Source organism: Camellia sinensis, chromosome 14, assembly GCF_055761805.1.
Source record: "Camellia sinensis isolate YWXY chromosome 14, ASM5576180v1, whole genome shotgun sequence".
Taxonomy (NCBI): domain Eukaryota; kingdom Viridiplantae; phylum Streptophyta; class Magnoliopsida; order Ericales; family Theaceae; genus Camellia; species Camellia sinensis.
In genome coordinates, this window is record NC_138974.1 from 6,688,522 (window position 1) to 6,710,139 (window position 21,618).

The 21,618-nt window shown below is 39.0% G+C and overlaps 1 protein-coding gene across 1 annotated transcript; it reads right to left on the bottom strand.

The window, feature by feature from the left end:
- Positions 1-10,823: 10,823 nt before the first annotated feature.
- LOC145807721 (uncharacterized) lies at positions 10,824-12,013 on the bottom strand. The gene has a single exon (XM_082906426.1). The coding sequence runs from the start codon at positions 12,001-12,003 to the stop codon at positions 10,921-10,923; it is 1,083 nt and encodes a 360-aa protein (XP_082762552.1). The 5' UTR covers positions 12,004-12,013; the 3' UTR covers positions 10,824-10,920.
- Between the last annotated feature and the right edge of the window lie 9,605 nt (positions 12,014-21,618).

Here is a 21,618-nt window from a genome sequence, read left to right on the forward strand (position 1 = left end):
TGGTGCTCATACTGTTAGGCCATGTTTGATTCACAACACTAATAGTGAGGTATTAATAATCCTATTAAATTAGTGTGGTATTAGTTATCCCACCTCTACCCCATTACTAATAATCCTACAAATTTGTTGGATTAATTATCCATTGGATTAATAATCCTAAACCAAAATGTCAAAACAAACATAGGATGATTGGGCCCATGGATTAATAATCTCAATCCTATGCTTTAATCCTTCCAATCAAACATACCCTTACTGACTTAGGCATAGTCCCTTGGCTAACCACATGTCGAAATTCTTCTTTTGAGTATCTTTCAGGCTAATCAACCTCGTGTTAAAGCAATCTGAAGTTGTTGCAAGGTGTGGTAAGTTTTTTCCCACATAATTTGTACTAAAAAATAAAATAAAATCGAGAAAACAGTAGCCAATATGGGGTCTATTCAAACGAGACTAATCAACAGATTAGGCTTATTAAGTAAAATTTTGCAATTAATTTGTAGAATTCAACAAGGCATCTTGTGTGTGTGTGCTTATACAATACCACAAATGCTGGGTAAGTCAAAAGCTTCCCACCCTTAAATGTAATTTCACCTTTGGATATTCATTATAATATTGTGGTACAATTTAGCTATGTAAACTTACCTGTCTTTAGGGTAGCTTTAAATGCACCCCAAAATTTTGGTTCGGCACCCCATTTTTTTTGAACACCCTGACCATAGCTTTGAATTTTGGCATTTTTTGGTTGAACACCCCAAACACTTTAATTAATTTCAACATATCTACTTCTTTCGATCATTATTACTGGCAAGGCTTTCTTCCCCGTCACCTCCAAACGACCACTGCCTCCTTGTAGGAACCCCATTTTGACTGGTCCTAAGACTTGAGAACCTCCTCCTAGTCACCCAATGATGAAAACAGAAACGTGTAACTTTGATAGTATTTTTTTTTCTTGAAATAGTTCAATGTTTTAGTTTTGTACCAAACATTGTTATTATTTTAAAAAATGGAAAGAATGGGAGGAGGACTTCTTCTGGTGCTTCAAGTTACTTAAACTTTTATTTTTAATATGGTATTTGTTTAAAAATGGAATGGAACAATCCATCATTCATAGGAAATTTTCAATCTGGATCATTTGTAGTGTATTGTTTGTAATACACCACCTCAAAATGACTTAATAAAAAATAAAAATAAAAAAAACTTTTCCCTCTCTCTTCACTCCCCCTACGCTTCTCCAAAACAACAAACGACGTCATTTTGAGGCATTACAATTATAGACAATACATTACAAAGGATCTGAATTCAAAAATCATAGGCCTAAAACACATTTGGCAACACAGATAGTTGCCAAATTTTGCATGAGGGGCTATACTTCTACATTTTCTCAGGATTCAAACATTTGTAAGTTTTACTATATTAGGAATTAGGTATTGTTCTCTTTTACTTCATGTGGAATTGAACAATTGATCTATGACTTTTAGGTCTAATTTATAATTGTTGATGATAGATAGTTATCATATATATATATATATATATATATATATATATATCCATATCCATGAGTACCTTGCTAGATTTTGGCTAAAATTGTTATTTTTTTGGCTATTTGTTGCTAAGAAAAATTTTGCATTTAGTTGACAAATATATATATCCCTTAAAATTTTCACTAACAAAAAAAATATTTTTTTAGTATTTTTTAAACACGTCAATTTCTCTGTGACAGTGAAATTTCACTCAGAGAAATTTCTTATAGTTAAATTTCTCTAAATGAATTTTCACTGTCACAATGAAATTTCATTGTGCAACAGTAAAATAAAACTGTTTTGAACAAAAAGTGATATAGAAAAAGAATATGAAGAGAGAGAGATAGAGAGAGAGAGAGAGAATATAAATCAAATTGTGCAACAAATTTCACTATTAGTCAACAACATATATACCTTATAAAAAAAATACATAAATATTATATATATATATTCTAAACATATATGTATATCAATGATGAATGATGATGGTTGTGAGCGATGAATCACGATTTAGATCTAAACTGGTGAAACACAAATTGGTGATGAATGTGCAAATGAAGTAGTGAAACTATATTGAGTGACTATTTGGCGATTTTAGAGAGAGAAAGTGGTTAGAGAGAGATAGAGATATCAAGAGTGTCCTGGAGAAAGTTTAAATTTTTTAGGGTTATAAGGACATTTTTTACCATAGATGTTAAAATTTGTCTTTATCCTCCTAAAGTGTCAAACCCTAGAGAACCTCACTAGCAAATAAATAATCAATGTCCTAAAACTATAGCAATAACATGTGTACGGGAAGCAAATATTCTCTTGCTTCCTTGCTCCTCGTTGTCCAAGCTCTTTGTTCCTCTGAATGACGTCGTTCAACCTGAGAATACAATAACGATGAGCTACCCAACGGGTGGCTGCGGGAAAACCCCTCCGACGGTCAAGTTAGCCATAGAGAGAAAGAGAGAGAGAGAGAGAAAAGAGAGAGAGGGGACAAAGTAGTAGGTGAGCTCTGATAAGAAGATATTCCAGACCTGTGTATGGTGGCACAGTATTGTTCATATAGTTTTTGCGCACACTTCTACATCCATTCCCCTCTGGACGTGTGAATCTACTCTGGACGTGTGAACCTCCGACGGTCAAGTTAGCCATAGAGAGAAAGAGAGAGAGAGGGAGAAAAGAGAGAGAGGGGACAAAGTAGTAGGTGAGCTCTGATAAAAAGATATTCCAGACCTGTGTATGGTGGCACAGTATTGTTTATATAGTTTTTGCGCACACTTCTACATCCATTCCCCTCTGGACATGTGAACCTACTCTCCTCTTACGTTCTCCCACGTGTCAACGCTAATACAACTAAACACCAAATGACGAAATCGCTAAACAGTATTGATGTATATAGACATCGGAATCTTCTTCTTGCAATCCCGTCACGCTGCGTAGTACTTCCCACCGAGCTATGTTTAGTGCGGTGCCACGCCCTCACCTTATGACCGTGCTACTTGTCCGGTCTCATCAGTAATTCTTGATCGTGGACTCAACCGAGCTCCACAGTCACAACCGAGCTCCTGTTCGATCGCATCTAGTCTTCCGAGAACATACTCCATCTGACTCACACGACGCATATTTTCGAGCTGCACTAGTACTTCAAACTCACTTCACAAGACCAGACTGATATCGCGTCCCAACACGTGCCACGCGCCTGACCTTGCTTAAAACTCACTCGATCGTGTGGGTTGTTTCTTCCGAGCATGGACTCGACTGGATTACGTCTCTAGTCCTGCATGCTCCCAATATTTGACCGAGTAAAGACCAAACTCCGGCCCAAACTGGCTCGGTCCATTATCAAGTCATAAATTTCCCTCAATTGCCCCTTAATTCTGGTTACGCTAGTGTGATCGAGATTACATTCTCCGGCATAACTCCTTCTTTCGCCCAGCTGTCATGTGCTCGGTCAATCACCTCAATAGCCACGCTTCCAAACCAGTGCACAAGCTCCAACCATGCTATTCTTTATGCTCAGTCTTACTGCTTGACCGGATGGCGGTTTAGCTTTTCGACTTGTCTTTTCAAGACTGACATCGGTCTCATCATAGATGCTTTTCACTCACTGATTGGCTCCGTAACTCCTATCCAACTGCCCCACGACGTCTCTCTGAATTCAAACTTTGGCACCTATACCTATTCTCACACATACATTGTAAGCCTCTTCACATCCCAACTCCTACTATTCATTTTCTTCCCTATAGACGATCCAGAGCTACAGTTGTCTTCTTTCCCTAGTTCTCTGCGTCTCTTGTCTATATCGAAGCATTTCTTTGGTGGATTTGGCTCTGTCATTACCGCGGGAAAGCATCCCTCTGCCTGGAACTTCGATTCACGTCCCAACCCGTAAGTTTTTCGTATTACCTCTGTTTTTCTTAATTGTTCTTTATGTTCTTGAGCTTGTCGTGTTACTTTCCTTCAAAATGGCATGATAATATCACGAAACATAAAGAATTAGGGCTTTGTACAACCAATCTGCGCTGGGAAACCCTCGCACTCCCCATTTTCAGCCACTGTTCATCGCCTTCTGAGATGAATAGGGGCAAATCTGGTACAGACTGGGCTAATAGTACTATGTTGATATGAAAATGAAAGTAGATCGGGCAAATTCATTGTTTGTGAAACTAGAGTAGAAAACCGAGATACAAGACGCACAAGGTCATGTGACCAGGCTAATATCTGGCCTGCTTTTCGACCGAGTTAGATTCCGCCAAAGTCATTTTCGACCGCGCTGCCACTTATACTTGATTTTTAACTGCAAACTCCTAGAGGGCCAGGCATACCAACACCAGGGCTCTCAAAGACCGAGCAGCCACCATGCACAGCTTAGTCAACCTAAATTTTGTCGAGCTGAATAAGCCGGTCCTTTACTGCTTCCTTGTAAACACGCCGGGCACCCTGGAGGTGTTTCGCGAGGAGTATGGCATCCCTACCGACGTACACTTGGAGCTCGGTAAAGAGGGCATAAATCCATGAGGCAGGTTAGAGTCCTGCTCCTTTATCGTGTTAAGCATAGTCGATGGAGGGTTGCACTTCCCGGTGCAGCCCTTAATGTGTGAATTCTTAAGACGTATCGGACTGGCTCCTACACAAGTATCTACCAACACTTATAGGATCATAAACGGAGTGGCCAAGCTAAATAATCGGCTAGGGTTGCAGTTAGGATTGGTTGACATCCTTTGTCAATACATGCTTGGCCGGACGAAGGATGGACCGAGCAGGGAACGATTAGTGACTGGGACGCCGAACAAAGACATGCATGACGATGATTTTTTCTGGGTGACCGGCACTTACGAAATGGCCGATGTGCCCGGTTGGTACATTAGCAAGGGCTTCAGTTCTTCTTGTACTCTAAGCTTTCTAATAACTTATTTTTGTCATTATTAATTGTGCCGAGCTAATTGTCTTCCTTTTGCAGCTATCGAAGAGTTACAAGCCAATTACCTCTATCCGAACGACGAGGCGATCAGGGACGTGCTAAGGTATCGACACCGAGATTACTACGAGCTCCTCGGGTACGTACCGAGCTACCGTTACTCAGCTCCCCGCAAGAACAAGGTTACCGATTTTCTCCGGGCTCCCTTTTCTCCGCCTGACCCAACTCTGCTAGATGTGTCCCTAATGTGATTGACCGAGGAAGAAGAGATTGCAAAAAGGAGCCGTGTTAAGAACCTAATCACCGACATTTCTACCGAGCTGTCGAGCAACCCACCTCCTATACCAACCATTGGCCAGAGCTCGGGGACTGTGATCACCTTGCTTCTACGGCTACACAACATGTTGAGCAACGCCAGGCTAGTAAGACGGCCCGCTCGGTTGATCCATCCGTTGAGCTAGCAACTGAGCTCAATACTGAGCACGTAGCGACCGAAGTCGAACCGGTTCCTGCTTGGCAGCAGAGGTTGAAATCCCAGAGAGGCCCTATCCCGACCAATGCTTCTGTGAAGGAGGACAAGGAACATCTCCTTGCCTTTGATCTTTTCAAATCTCTACTTCTGCCGGAAGACATGATAGGCACTGAGCACGTTCTAGACACCTGGCTTGTCAAGTCCGCGGTGAAATCAATGACGAGGGTAAAAGCTTCGAATTTTAAAATCTTTCCAACTGTCTGCTCGATTTGTTTCTTACTCGGTCTAACCTTCTTTTGATTTCTTGCAGTCTATTCAGAAAACCCACTTTGTCATGGACCGCATTGTCAGCTTGCGACAAAAAGTAACTGAGCTGAACGCTGCTGGGAAGAATGTCTCAGCTGAGTTGGGCCGAGCTAAGGCTTCGATTGAAATCGCAAATACTGATAATGTGAGGCCACTTGGTCAGCTCGGAAAGGCCAAGCAAGAGAGAGATGCCCTGAAAATCGAGCTCAAGGAGGTGAAAATGGCAAAGGACAAGGCGGTGGATGAGGTCAACAACCTCGATTTCAAAGAGGACGATGAGAGCTACACAAAGCAAGTCGAAGCCACCAAGGACATCTTCTTCAAGTCCGGTTAAAAGGCAGCTTGCAAGAAGCTCGGTCAAAGACCCGAGACTGAGGAGTTCACCTCTCCACCCCTCGCCTTCCTACTAGGTTACATTGTGCCTAATGCCAACAACGTCTTCAAATCTTTACAAGAGGAGGCCGAGGCTGAGGCCGAGGTTGAGGAAGAGGGTGGTCAGGACAAAACCGACCATAGGGAGCACGGCGATGCAACCGCTGTAGTTGACTTGGAGACCACCGCCGGAGGCAGGGACGAATTTGCCGACCTTTCTCCTCCAGTCTAGTCTTTTTATTTTCTGTCTTTCTGGGTTGAACTTTTGTAACCGGGCTATTAGCCCCAACTTTTGTACTTTGCAACCTTAATCAATGAAATTTTTTTACAACTTTAGTCTCTTGCAATTACATTGTATACCTTCTTTATAACCGTGCAGTATTCTTGAACAATACATCTATTCATTTTACCAGACAGAGATCTCGGCCATAAATCATAAGTGGAACAAGAAATCTCCTTTTTTGCTGGTTAAAACACCTCGACTAAAACTTGGAGTCGAACTGGTCATCAACTCCTTTAGCTGGGCAAAACACCTCGGCTAAGAATTTGGAGTTGAACAAGTCATCAACTCTTTCAGCCGGATAAAACATCTCGGCTATACACTTGAAGTTGGTCATCAACTCCTTCAGCCAAGCAAAACATCTCAGTTAAGACTTGGAATTGATCAAGGCATCAAACCCTTTAGCCGGGCAAAACACCTCGGCTAAAGATTTAGAGTTGAACAAGTCATCAACTCTTTTAGCTGGACAAGACATCTCGACTTAACACTGGAGTTGGACAAGTAATCAACCTCTTTAGCCGGGCAAAACACCTCGGCTAAAGATTTAGAGTTGAACAAGTCATCAACTCTTTTGATCGGACAAGACATCTCCGCTTAACGCTGGAAATGAACAAATCATCAACCCTTTTAGTTGGGTAAAACACCTTGGCTAAGAGACTTGAAGTTGAACAAGTCATCAACTTTTTTGGCCAGACAAGACATATCGGCTTAACACTGGAGTTGAACAAGTCATCAACTCTTTTATCCAAGTAAAACCACCTCGGCTAAGAGGGCTTTCCAGTACTTGGCGTTGTACGCCTTGAGCAAGTCATCCGGCTTCATTTTGACACTCAGAAGGTGGTCGACTTCTTTGGGTGTTTTAGTGTTGGTTTTGAATTGGGTCACGAACACCTCTGCCATCTGTTGCCACCTATCGATACTTTCCTTCAACAGCCTCTCGAACCACTTCAAGCCCAACTCACCCAAACTTGATGGGAAAATAAGGCATATAAGGGCATCATTTCCCCTGTAGCCAGCCATGACCTGCTAGAAGTGGCTCACATGCATGTATGGATCTGTTTTTCCATCGTAGAACGTAAACTTGGGCTGGTGGAAGCCTACAGGGAGCGGTGTGGTTTCTATCTCGAGAGAGAAATGAGTGGCACTTAGCCTCGCCAAGTCCCTATACACAGGTACATGTACAACTGGGCGTGGTAGCGGCATTATGACCTCTTCACTGGCATGACCTCCGTGGGATAACCTCTGCAACATTGGCACCTTTTGTGCCTTCCGTCGGTGTGCTTATTCTTTCAAGATGTCTCACAGGTCCTCCGGACGGGTGGAGTAAGAGTACCTCGACGTCCTCGATGGACGCAAGGGACAATAGCTGCTACCCGTGCGCATGACTTCTCTTCCGGCCGGTCAGAGTCACTAACCTTATAGCTTTTGGTGATGGAGAGGGAAGGTGTCCGTCGTTGGTTCTGGCTGCCTGAACGGTGGGGTTGGGTGCGCTCACTGTGGTTACCCACTCCAGCAATACCTTTTCCCTTGACTTGTCAGTTCAGCGCCTCAATCTCTGCTGCCATCCTCCGAATGATGGTGTCTTGCTCTCTCAGCTTATGCTCCAAGCGCTGAGCGTGAGAGTTTTTTCTCCGCCAGTGCCTGTCTGGACTCCGTGAATGGTTAGTGCTCCTTGCGCGCTTGTCTCGAACATCTCTAGGGAGCCCCTTGGAAGAGGTCTCTATGCCAACCATGGTCGGAATGGTTAGTAGGCCGTCTCTCCTCCGAATAGACTCTGGGGTGATGTCGTCGATGGCGGACAGTGAATGTCATCGTTGTTCGCCATGAAAGATGATCATACAAGCTTGGAGGACAAGGTTTTGTCTGTTAAAATATTCCCACAGACGACGTCAATTGTGCGGGGAGCAAATATTCTCTTGCTTCCGTACTCCTCGCTGTCCAAGCTCTTCCTTACTTCGAATGACGTCGTTCAACCTGAGAACACAACGATGGTGAGCTACCCGGCGAGTGGTTGTCAGAAAATCCCTCCGACGATAAAGTTAGCGCATAGAGAGAGAGGAGGGGGGAGCAAAGAGAGAGAGGGGACAAAGTGGTAGGTAAGCTCTGATCAGAAGATGTTCCAGACCTGTGTATGGTGGCGTAGCATTGTTTATATAGTTTCTGCGCGCGCTTCTACTTCCATTCCCCTCTGGACGCGTGGAATTACTCCTCTTACGTTCTCTCATGTGTCAGCGCTAATAAAGCTAAACACCAAATGACGAAATCGCCAAATGGTATTGACGCGTACAGACAGCGGAATCTTCTTCCTGTAGTCTCGTCACGTCGTGTAATACTTCCCACCAAGCTATGCTTAGTGCAGCGCCACGCCATCACCTTATGACCGTGCTACTTGTCTGGTCTCATCGATAATTCTTGATCGTGGACTCAACCGAGCTCCACAGTCACGACCGAGCTCCTGTTCAATCGCATCTGGTTTTCCGAGGACAAACTCTATCCGACTCGCACGGCGCACATTTTCGAGCCGCATTAGTACCTCAAACTCACTTCACAGGACTGGGCTGATATCCCGTCCCAATATGTGCCACGCGCCTGACCTTGCTCAAAACTCGCTCGATCGTGTGGGTTGTTTCTTCCGAGCATGGACTCAACCGGACTACGTCTTCGGTCCTGCATGCTCTCGATATTTGACCGAGTAAAGACCCAGACTCTGGCCCAAACTGGCTCGGCCCATTATTAAGTCATAAATCTCCCTCTCAACATGTAAAGAGATGTATTCACAATTTTTCCTTATAATTATGTACAATCTTAGAAAGAATGAAAGTTTGACTCAACCTATATATTATGTATATAATATCTATATACATGTACTTATTACATATATATATCATCTTTTATCTTATTTAACTTTGTTATTAGAGATGAAAAATACTTTATAAATGGATTAGATAAAACATTTGAACTCGTAACCTTTGTATACTTCTATCTTATGACAAAATATCATAATTATTAAACTAGCAACATCATTTTATATTTAAGTTATGATATACATATTATTATATATTTTTATTAGTTAATGGACTACATGGCGGGTTTATAATTAGTCGTTTTATTTTTTATACATATATATTTTTTGCATATAGGAATTTAATTTAATTTTTTTTATTTTTTTTATTTTTTTTACCGGCATAGAGAATTTTATTGATAATAATCAAAATAAAGGATTACACATCAATAAAAGCATGGAAAAAAAATTGTATTATGGTTGAACAATAATATCCGAACGAAGTTGACACCTGGAAGACAACACAATCATATGCACCTTTATGAAATACGCTACACAGTGGATTGCTTTGGAAAGATAGTTAAAAATTGATTTTTTGACTTTTTTAAAAAAAAATTCACTATTTTATGTAAAATATGATGTGACTCAAAATGGGTTAAACGCTAACTTTTAGGTTTTTATACATGTTGCCAAACTAAGGCCAAAACACCTAACTGTAGTGGATCAAACAAAAAGAACCCAAAACAGATCCACACACCGAAACGTCATCAACACCCAGCAATCTTTTTGGTCTTCAAAATCCTTACCACCTCGATATGCTGCACAAAATCAATGATAGAAAAGCCAGTAAAACTTGAGTTAACCGAACACCAATGAGCCAAGAGCACTTTAATCTCATCAACCAAAAGAGGCCAACATTGTTGATTATGGTTAAATTCACTGCATCATTCCCAGATAGCCAAATCTTCCAACATACCCCTGCAAATATGGGTTCCCAAATAATTCTTTTAAAACCTCTAAGCTTTGAGTGTAACCACCAACACACTAGAGAGGATAATGACACAGGACAAACCCAAGAAATACCCTACCACTTGAGAATTGCATACCAAATCAGCCATGATCGCCGCAATGCAAAAGAATGCGGTCCCCAGATTCATTTTCGAACCCACAAAACACACAAAATCTATCAGCCCCTACAGGCAGAATCAAGTCTAAGTCTTGGGAATTTAATTTACACTCGAGTCTAAGTTGAATTTGGCATTTTTGTATGTTTAGTGTTTTCCTACAACTTTCTTTCTATCAAGTTAAAGAGTAATTTTATATAAACGAAAAATGAGTGAAGAATAATTAGTCTTAATGTAAATCTGTCATTTTAAAATAATGAGTAAGTGAAAATAATGTTTAATTATAGATAACCTCACATCATTTAATGATTGGGAAAGAATCACCTTAATTGTTAAAATGATTTTTTTTTTTAAATTTTAAATAAAAATAAATTTACGTTACTATTTTAGAACTATTGAATAATGTAATGAAAATCTTACATTACAATTATGTATTGGAACCGATTTCAAAGATAAATTGTGTAAAAAATAAAAATTATCATACAAAAATTCCTGCATTTCATGCGCAAATTAGGAAATGTAAAATCCATGCACTGCAGGATCATGTTGATACACACATATGCATAAGCATAACCAATCCAAAACTTTTCTTCACTGCGTCAACAAGAAGGAGAGAAGATAAAGAGTCCTTTTTCGATCTCTAAATAAATTCGGAAATCGCTTAAGAGTTTTTACAGCAAATGCTTACATTTTGATGGGAAGGGCTTCGCTTCATGGACTTACCACCACCAGTACCTCTACTAGGCTTCTTGTTTGTATTATTGTTGTTGTTATTATTATTCTTATTATTAGCACCACATTTGATGCTGAATTCAATCCCGTACACAAAGCATGAAAACAGGCCTCCATCAGAGTGCCGCCGTGAATGGTTGCTGTCGTCCCTGTTGGAATAATGGTCCACCGTCCCTGGAAACTCTGTCCGCCATCTTGCCACCTTTGATTTGTACCCTTTGGCCTTAGCCTCTTCAATTGTCAAATCCTCTAATATGGAGGAGCTTTCTCCATCCTCTACTTCGCCTCCTCCTCTTGAAACCATCCTTTTTTCCTCTGTTGTTGTTGTTGTTGTTGTTGGCGATGGATACAACCCCTTTGCGATTGCTGCAGCTACAACTGACGCTGATGGTCCCACGTCCGAGCAAAGCTCTGATCCGTTCCCGTTCACCGCTGATCCATTGTATACAGACCCATTTATCATCGAACCAATGCATAGAGAACCATCTTTAGAAGAAGGAGGGAAATCGTCAGAGTTGATATTGTCTTCAGATTTGTCACTCCGCGAGCGCCAAAGTTGTATCTTTGCATTTAATCGTTCTTTCTCTTCTTGTGTTGCTCCTTCTGCTTCTCCATTGGCAGCGGCAGAGGGACTAGGATCTGAATACATAGGAATGCATCGCATGGTGTTATCAACAAGCGAAACACCCATGTTAAGAATCCCTTGTGGATTACCTGAAGAACGACGAACCTGAAGCGCCACAAATCGGGTGCTAATGAAATTGTTTTTTTTTCTTGAAGATGGAGGGATGAGATTGTTTATGAGAACTCGTACGGTTCCAACGAGGTTGTGACGGAACCAGGAGGCAGTGTAAATCTCGACCATGACTGATGAGGCGTCGGAGCTCAGGAACTCGTCGTCCACACAGAACACAAACTTGTCGTTCCAGGTAGGGTTGGCATGGCCGTGGTTGTCAACGCGCGTGGTTAACTTGCGGTCCTGGTGAACCCATACCACTGCGTAGGTTCGCATTGATTTGGAGATGGGTGCAAGGTCTTGGGCGGATATGATAGTGATTTCCAGGACTTGGATTGCCGCTTGCTGGGGAATTGAGGTGGAGGTGGTGGTGGAGGTGGAGGTGGTCGTGGTGGTGGTAATGGTGGAATTGGTGGTGGAGGTGAAGTTGGTGGAGGAGTTGGCGGCGGTGGTGGTGGAGGAAGGGGTCTTGGTTCCCATAGCAGCCGATTAATCAGGAGAATGAATGACTTGAAGAAGATAAATGATACAGAGACTTAAGATGGTAAGAAAATTAATATGAGAAATTACAATTATGAGAAATTATTCTGTTTTTTAATAATTTTAATTAGACTGTGTGTTGTTTTAATTTTTTTTTTTAAAATTATTTTATATAATATATAACCGAAAACATAAAAAATAATAAATATATAATCAATAAAATTACAGAAATATTAGGTATCATGAAAAGTCTTTCATAAAAATAATCATGAAAAATTTGTGACATTTGAATTACACATAGAATAAAACACTACACACTAATCAAAGTAATCTAAAAATCACAAATTTTTTATAATTATTTTCATAAAAAAAATTTCATAATTCCTAATATTTCCCATCAAATTATAAAAATATACCACCTAGAATATGCAGCAGACGTTTTCAATTGTCGATACGTTGGGTCTCGTTGATCCTGGGGTGATTGCGTGCTTCCAGGAATGGCGGTTATGGATGATAGTTTTGGACCACTGACTCCCCCCTTTGTCGACTTTTGACAGCAAATTATAAATAATTATAGTATATTATTTTCAATTAAAAAACTTTTGACATCCAAAATTTTTATTGGTTTAGGAATAAATTATTTAACTATTTTTTTAGTTTTTAAATTAAAATATGAGTTGAAAAAAATTGGGAATTAATATATTTATAATATTTTTAATTTTTTATGAAAAATTTTACAAATAGTACAGAGAAAAATAAAATTTTGATTTTTTTTTTTTGGTGTGTATAATCTTTGACTTTTTTATTTTTTATTTTTTAGTATTTTTTTTTACTATTATCTCAAAGAAAAATTGCATATCAGTGATAAGACGAAAAAGAAATTACAAAATTATGAAAAAATTATCCCTTTAATTAGTCAAATTAATAAATTTTACCATTGATTTATAATTTATTTTGAAAGGTATCCAAACTTGCCTTACATGTTGGCCCTTGCGATTCATGGAATAACGTTTTTTAAGAAAAGTTGTATTTCTTAATTTTTAGAAAATTATTTTAAAAAGTATATTGCGACATATGCAATAATAAATAATAATTTTGTTCTACCGTGTTATAAAAACATATTTTAAATAAATATATGTGATTATTTTAGTTAATTGTTCATATATATGTTGATGTGTACAAATGTATGTATGTATATTTTTTAAAAATATGCAAAGTATGCAATGTAATTTAGCTTTATCATGCTATAAAAGTATGTGAAATTCTATGGTACACAAACCATTAGGTGTGTATCATATGTATCTTCAGTTACCATCTTTGAGTCAATAGTTATGACTTATTGTGTTATTAATTATAACAAAATTTTGATTACGACTTAAAAGTTGTTTGGTTATACGTCATGTGATATTTAGTTATAATTTAATCTTTTTTTATGACTTCCATAGTATTTAGTTACACCATTTGTGATTATCAAACTCACAAATGGCAAACGTGGCGTGATGCTAGCATATGATTGGACATGTATATTGGTGTCAACTTAGTTGAGATACTATATTATGCTATGATGTTTTTTGCATTTGCCCCTCTCCCCTTTCCCTTTATTGATGTTTCTGTCATATGTAATTATATGCTTGCAATTCATTTTAGAAAAATGCCTAACACCCCAAGTGGGGGTCACTGGGGGTCGTTTTTCATTGGCCTAAAAATTGTTTTCCTTTTTTTTTTTTTTTTTTTTCAGCCAATGGGGGGGTGACACCTCACTGGGGGTTGTCAGTGGGGGTCACCCCACTGGGGGTCTGTAGCATGGCCCTTCATTTTATTTTATTTTTTGATCGGCAAAAAAACAACTATATTGATGAAATAGCAAAGTACAAAGTACAAGAAAATTTACATAAATACAGAGAGAGAAGTGCAAAAGCATCAAAACGAGCTAAATCATTCCAACTATGTTGGCACCAAAAAGCTCATCCTATCATTTGCTAGCACTCCAAGTTGGTGAGCAACCAACCAAAGCATAACAGCATATCAGTCCACTGCTAAGCAATCCAAGCATATCAGTATGGCAGCCCAAGCATCAACATAGCAATCCACAGCTAAGCAAACAGTCTAACAAAATAGAACCTGAATCAGTAACCCCACAAAAACAAGGCCAGCAGTAGAGCAAACTAACAACAGAGCAAGATAAACAGAAACTGAGGCAAAGCAGCAGCAATTCCACACAAACAGGGTTAGCAACAGAGAAAAACTGACAGTAGTGCAAACCTAATGAACAAAAGCCTACCAGACACACTAAGGCCAAGTTTGGCATCCTCCAAAAAATCCAAAAAGTCAAAAAGTCACAATCCTATTTAAGTCACATCATCTTATTTAAGTCACATCACCTCTTTAACATATCACTTCAAACCCAACCCAAATCCAACCCATATTTCATAAAAAGTCAAAAAGTGCACTTATTTAGTCTTCCCAAACTTGGCCTAAATACAACTTCTAACTTAATGTATATTAAACACAAACTCATTCACTGTGAACCTTGCCCAAATGAGTGAGTTTTCTTCCAAGGGGCCACTCTAACTATAATGAGCTCATAGAGATCTTCACAGATAAGATGCAACCCATTTAACATACACTCATTCCAAAACATTGAGCAGGGGCAACCTCAGAGTATCTGCACACACCAACAAAACTCAAATGCCTAGAATACACCCTCTTCCCCTGCACCAAACACCTCAGAACAACAGCATATAGCAGAGAACACATTAAGTGAAATACTGAGCATGAGTCCCATAAGTGACTACAACCTTTCCAAAATGAAGCCACAGTGAACACACCTCTATACCAAAAGCCCAACAAGGCAGTCCAACAGCAAAAGCACTAGTAAGCATAACAAAAGAACACACCAAAAACACCCCTACACCAAAAGAACACACCAAAAGCACTACTAAGCATCACATTCCAACAGAACAGAGCCTGGACCTGAACCTAGAGGAATAAATCTGTGTGAGTCCGTCCTTCATACAAAACTGATTCAACTTTCACTTTAAGTCTTTGCAGAGTGTCTGCATAATTCTTGCAGCAGCAACCGAGTAACAGACCAGCAATATCCGCATTTCAGTTCCCCTCCTAGTATCTCTACAGCAGCACCAAAACATGCACCACACAACATCATTCAACAGCATACAGCAGCAGACATGCCTCCTAACCCAGACAACCTCTCACAAGACAGCTGAAGCCATTGATACTAATGATATCATAACCTCAACCACACAATCCAGAATAGCAATCAACCCACGGCAGCATCAAGGTAAGTAACAGAACCAAAACCACGATTGCCCAATCACTTGATACATAACCTGATCTGTTGCACGTTTGAAAAGAACTAATTAATTGAGTAATCTCTTCTCACCAAAGTTGACTTCATCCACATGGCTACTCTAACCTTAATGAGATCACAGAGCTCTTCCATATTGGGTTGTACCTTATTGAAGATAACATCATTTTTGTGCTTCCATACTGACCAAAACACTGCTAATGGTAGTGCTTTTCAAATCTGTATTTCCCCATTTTTTAAACTTCCATCCATTCCACCACTGAAATAGGCATTCCACAATGCCAGGAATAGCCCACTGTACTCCCCACCATTTGATGATACTAGACCAGACTTTCCAAACAAAGGGACAGTGTGGCATTATATGATTTAAAGATTCCTCCTCTGTTCTACATAGAACACAGCTTGGACCCATATTAGAATCAACGACCCCAATCTTTTGCAAAAAATCAAATGACTTTATTCTCCCTTTCCAGACCAACCATGCAAAAAACTGGGATTTTGAAGAAGCATCATTGTTCCAGATTAATCTAGATAAGCTTTTTATAGGCCCATAACTCAGCTCACACCAATTATAGGTTGCTTTTATATTGAAACACCCTAAACTTCCCTTCTTCCATATGATACTGTCCAAAGTGTTCAAACAAAAAGCTGGACCAGATCCTAAACCATCCTTCAAAATTCTCAGTTCCTCCTCTCCCTATACCCTTAAATTCCTTCGAAACCTGAAAACCCAATCAACATAGCTTGCTTTTCTGTCCACCATCTCTTTCAATGTTACCCCTATATCGATAGAAATACGAAATAGTCTCGAATATTTGTTTGTAAGACAATAACTACCCTTCCATGCATCCTCTCAAAACATAATCCTTCTACCATTCCCAACTTTGATATCAACATTCTCCTTAAAAAAATCAAAAAGCTTGGGATTAGATTGTGCCACTGATAAGATATCGCTCCAAATCCTTGAGCAAGTATAATCAGCCATAAAGAAAGGAGACCATTTACCACCCTCAGCTCCATACCGAGAACAAATCAATATCTTCCATAAAGCATTATCTTCAACCCCAAACCTCCACCACCATTTGGCTAATAAACTTTCATTAACTGATTTAATGTTCCTTACTCCCAAACGTCCAAGTTTCTTGCTCACAGAAGCACCCTTCCATTTCACTAGATGTATCCTTCTCTTCAGATTAGTGCCACCCCAAAGAAAAGTTGATTGTATCTTATTTAGCTCCTTTATAATACCTTGAGGCATCCTAAACAAGGACATGTAGTAGAGTGGAAGGTTGGATAACACTGATTTAATTAATACCACCTTACCAGCAAAAGAGAGCATTCTTCTTTTCCATCCAGTTAATTTATTTTTGAACTTATCCACCACAGGTTTCCAAGTTTGCTTTTTTCTAGGATTAGCCCCTAAGGGCAAACCTAAGTACTTGAAAGGGAGCTTTTGACTTGCGCAATTTAATCTTGAAGCAAATTCATCCACTATATCCTCTTCAATTCCCACCCCATTACACTTTTATGATAGTTAATCTTAAGACTAGACACTACTTCAAAGCATCTTAGAATCCTCTTCACATTTGTAACCTCCATCTAGTCAGCTTCACAAAATAAGATTGTGTCATCCGCAAATTGTAAATGAGATAAATTCAGGCTTTCAGCCCCAACCTTGACCTCTCTTATCAATCCAAGTTGTTTGGCTCTTGATAACAACATGTTAAGATCTTCAACTGCAATGTTCAATAAAAATGGTGAGATTGGATCCCTTTGCCTCAAGCCTTTTTGGGGAAACACTTCCTCAGATGGGAATCCATTAATAAGAAATGAAATTCTAGCAAACATTAAACATGTCCTCATCCAATCCACCCATTTTGTCTCAAACCCAAACTTCCTCAATATATCAAACAAATATTCCCAATTTACTGTATCATAGGCATTCTCAAAGTCCAATTTTAGTATTAACCCACTTCTCTTGGATCTTTTCCACCATTATACCACCTCATTTGCCACTAATATCTCATCTACTATATTTCTTCAACTTAGGAATGCTAATTGGGTTGGACTAATAATACTTGGAATCACCATTTTTAATCTGTAGGCTAGGACTTTTGAAAGAATTTTGTAAATGGAGTTTATGAGACTGATTAGTCTAAAGTCTAGGATATTAGTTGGACTTTCCTTCTTGGGGATTAATGTTACAAAGAAACAATTCAATCCCTTCACCAACCGACCATTCTCATGGAACTCAGTCATAAACTGTATTATATCATTTTTCATTAGCTTCCAACCCTTTTGGATGCAAATCCAATTAAAACCATCTGGCCCAGGTGCTTTATTCCCATCACACTCTTTGATTATAGCCCTAACTTTTGATTCAGAAAAATCCTTCAATAGCAACTCAGTTTGAGAGGGTTCAATGGTTTTAAATACACCTCCAATCTTAGGTCTACTCAACCAATTCTCAGCAAATGTTTCACCAAAATACCTTGCAACTTCTTGTTTCATAACTTCAGGTGTGTTGAAAGTATTACCCTTGATTGTGATGGAGTCCATCAGATTTCTATTCTGTCTCTGTGTAGCCATGATGTGGAAATACCTAGTATTCCTGTCACCTTTTAGAGCCCAATTTACCCTTGATTTCTGCATCCATACCCAATCCTTCATTTTTCTCAACGTCCATATCTCTCATTCGATCTCTCTTCTACTTAATACTTCATGATCTTGCAAGGGCCTATCTACAGTAGCCAAATCCAGTGCATACGATGCATCATCTACTTCTTTGAGCTTAAACTCAACATTTCCAAACACTGCATTGTTCCATACTTTCAATGTTTCTTTCAAGGACTTCAATTTGATCTTGAGCCTATATCCAGCCCAACCCTCCACCTGAGTGCTCGCCCTTACAGATTTTACCTTGTTCATGAAAATGGGATAAAGAATCCAAGCATTTAGGAACCTAAATGGCTTAGGTCCCCAATCCCAACCATCTTCCATAAAGATTAGAGGACAATGATCTGATAACAACCGTGACAGACCCCATAATTTAAATGAAAACCATTCTAGCCATTCTGGACTAACAAGAAATCTATCCAATCTACTCCACCTCTCTTCTTCCTATAAGTTCCACCATGTATACTTTCTCCCAATCATGGGAACATCTATTAACCCCAAATTATTAATAAATTCATCAAACTTAATCATCCCCCTATCTCTTCTTATACAACCTTTCCTTTTAGCCACTATTCTAACTTCATTAAAATCTCCCCCGATACACCAAGGTTTAGGAAACTTAGGTTGTAGATTGCCCAAAGTTTTCCAAAGTTTCATTCTCATAATTCTATCATTTGGGGCATAAACATTAACAACCACACATTCAATTACAAGATGAATTTTATCTGAGAGGATGATGCAATTCCTGTTACTGCAGCAGTCAATTAGTTCAAATACCTCAGGTTTCCACACACAAAGCAATCCTCCAGCATTGCCTTCAGCATCCACTGCCATGAAATCAACCAGATCTTCAGGCCAAAGAGTTTTGACAAACTGCTCTGATATCTTTGTTTTTTTTGTTTCTTGAAAAAGAACCATATCTACCATTTTTTGCCTTAAGAACTCTTTTACTCTCATTTTCTTCTCCATCCTTTTGAACTCTTTTATATTCCAAAATACTATCTTCATTAAAAATTATAATAACCCCTTGTACTCCTAAGATGCTTCTTCAAACATCCACTCCTTCATTCATTTTCAATACCTGGGCCAAATCATTTTGTTCCATTATGATAATTTTTTCAATCACCTCCATTTCCTTACCTTCGAAATCTACCCCCAGATTTTTCCCAACTTGTATTGTAGCTATAGCTTCATTTCTTAGATAACTACTTCTTTGATCCTTCCTACTTTGTGACAAAAAAAGATGAGATTGCCTCGACTGCAGCCTTAAAAATAGCTCCTTTATACAGTCCATGCTTTGACTACACCTTATTTTTCCCCAATCTTCTCCTCCTTTGCACCATATGACTCAGATTAGCTTCACCCTTGTTTCTACTCTACTCAACTTGACTTTTAGAAATCACATTCTTTTGCTGTAAGTCTTTCACTTTTTGATTAGTTTGCCCATATGTTTCCACTGGGCCTGATACTACCTCTACAAGCAACTGATCTACTGATGAGGAGTTTTTGCTTTGGGTTACCTCTTTATGCCATTCAATCCTACCTTGATTCAAGCCCACAAATAGCCTTTTGGACTGGGCCTAATCCAATACCACTTTAAGATTAATGCTTGGCCTTTGTAAATCATGATTGCTTATACTTTTCATAAAGCCCACTGAAGGCCCTCTCTTTGTATCCCTTCGACTTCCCATGTTAGTGCTCTGTATTATGACCCCAAGCATGCCTTCTTCATTTTCCAAACCTGTACCAGCTGTTCTTGGTTCTTCCACATCATTGCATGTGTCATTAACTATAGATACAGTAGCAACACTACTTTTGCTGCCCTCCCATGCCCTGTTGTTGCCACCCACTTCAAATGCCGCCTCACCATTGCCTGCCACTTCATCATCTGATTCATCCACGTCATCATCCTCCTCACTCTTCCCAGCTTCCTTCTCTGTTACACTGTACTGGTAGTTTGATGAGTTATCTTCCTTTTGTGGATAATGGCATGAACCTAGCTCTTCAATCACCCTACTGTACTTACAATCCCTTTATTAATTAACTTGATACTCTTATTGATTAACTCCATGTTCTTTGTCAAGATTCTCAGTTTACCACAAGCCAAGGTTGTCATAGACATGGTGTTCACATCAACCTCTAACACCTCTCTCCATAATTCCCTAATTCTTCTGAAGTTTGTGTTATTCCAAAGATTAAAAGGTATGCCATAGCATCATAGCCATACCTCCTTCTCTTGATCTAGAATAAATCCATTACTCTATTCGACCATGGATTCACACCATTCATCAGTCCAATCCCCAAGTACCTCCCTCATATTCCTTAATGCCTCAATTGATTCAAAAGACAAAACTACTACTCTACCTCCACCTTCTTGAACTCGAACATTCTGCATATCTCTTCTTACACACTATTTTCTAAAGTTTGTAAAGTTATATTGTTTCTTAAGTGTAACTATAACACTTTGGTGCAGCCAACCATTTCCATATTCCTCAGCTATAACTACCTTTACAGGGTCTTTTTGTTGCTGCCCACCTCTCACCACTTCTGCAAAGGATGGTTTTCCATGCACCCAATCCCAGCATTTCTTTTTGCGTGCATTTTCTGCTTATCTGTGGTTTGAAGTCCTGCATTCTGCTCTCTTCCAAACTCAGCATTATTCACTACTAGGGATCTGTTTCCGCACCATACTCCATTTGCCTTCTGGATAGCCACCTTTGCTGCAACTGGACAGTCGTAGTGGACGAAACCAAACTTTGATCTTGTTGCTTTTTTTCTTTTGAAGAACACATCTTTGACTGCACCAAACTTTGTGAATAAAGTATAGAGCCCTTTTGGATCCATAGGCTCAGGAATATTATCCACAAAAATTGTTTGTAAGCTCAGGTTGCCCTTACTCCTTCTATGCTTCTAATGAAAGACTGGTATCCACCCTCATTCATCCCTACTTGCTGCTCCACAAGACTTCTCTCCTCTCTTATGGTTTCTCGCCATATTTTTTCCTTTTATGCTTGCAATTCATTAATAAATTTCTTCTCTTTTACTTATCAAAAAAAAAAAAAAGATGAGGTGTGTACCATAGTATTTTCCTAAAAGTATAACTTAAACAAATTACATATATAATAATTTATATAATGTTAAATTATAACATGGTAAAGAAAACCCTCAATCTAATAATAAGAATAATGATTAAATTTGAAGACAAAATAGTAATTTGAAAATCAAGAATGATTTAATAATTATTTAATTTGATAATTTTAACACTATTTGTTAATTAAATAAATGCATGTTATAATTTTAGTTGAATTATTTATGTGTATGTTTATGTATATGCACATATAAAATCAATTTCAAACATATGTTGCGAAGTATGCAATGCGTGAAAATAATTTTAACTATATCGTGTT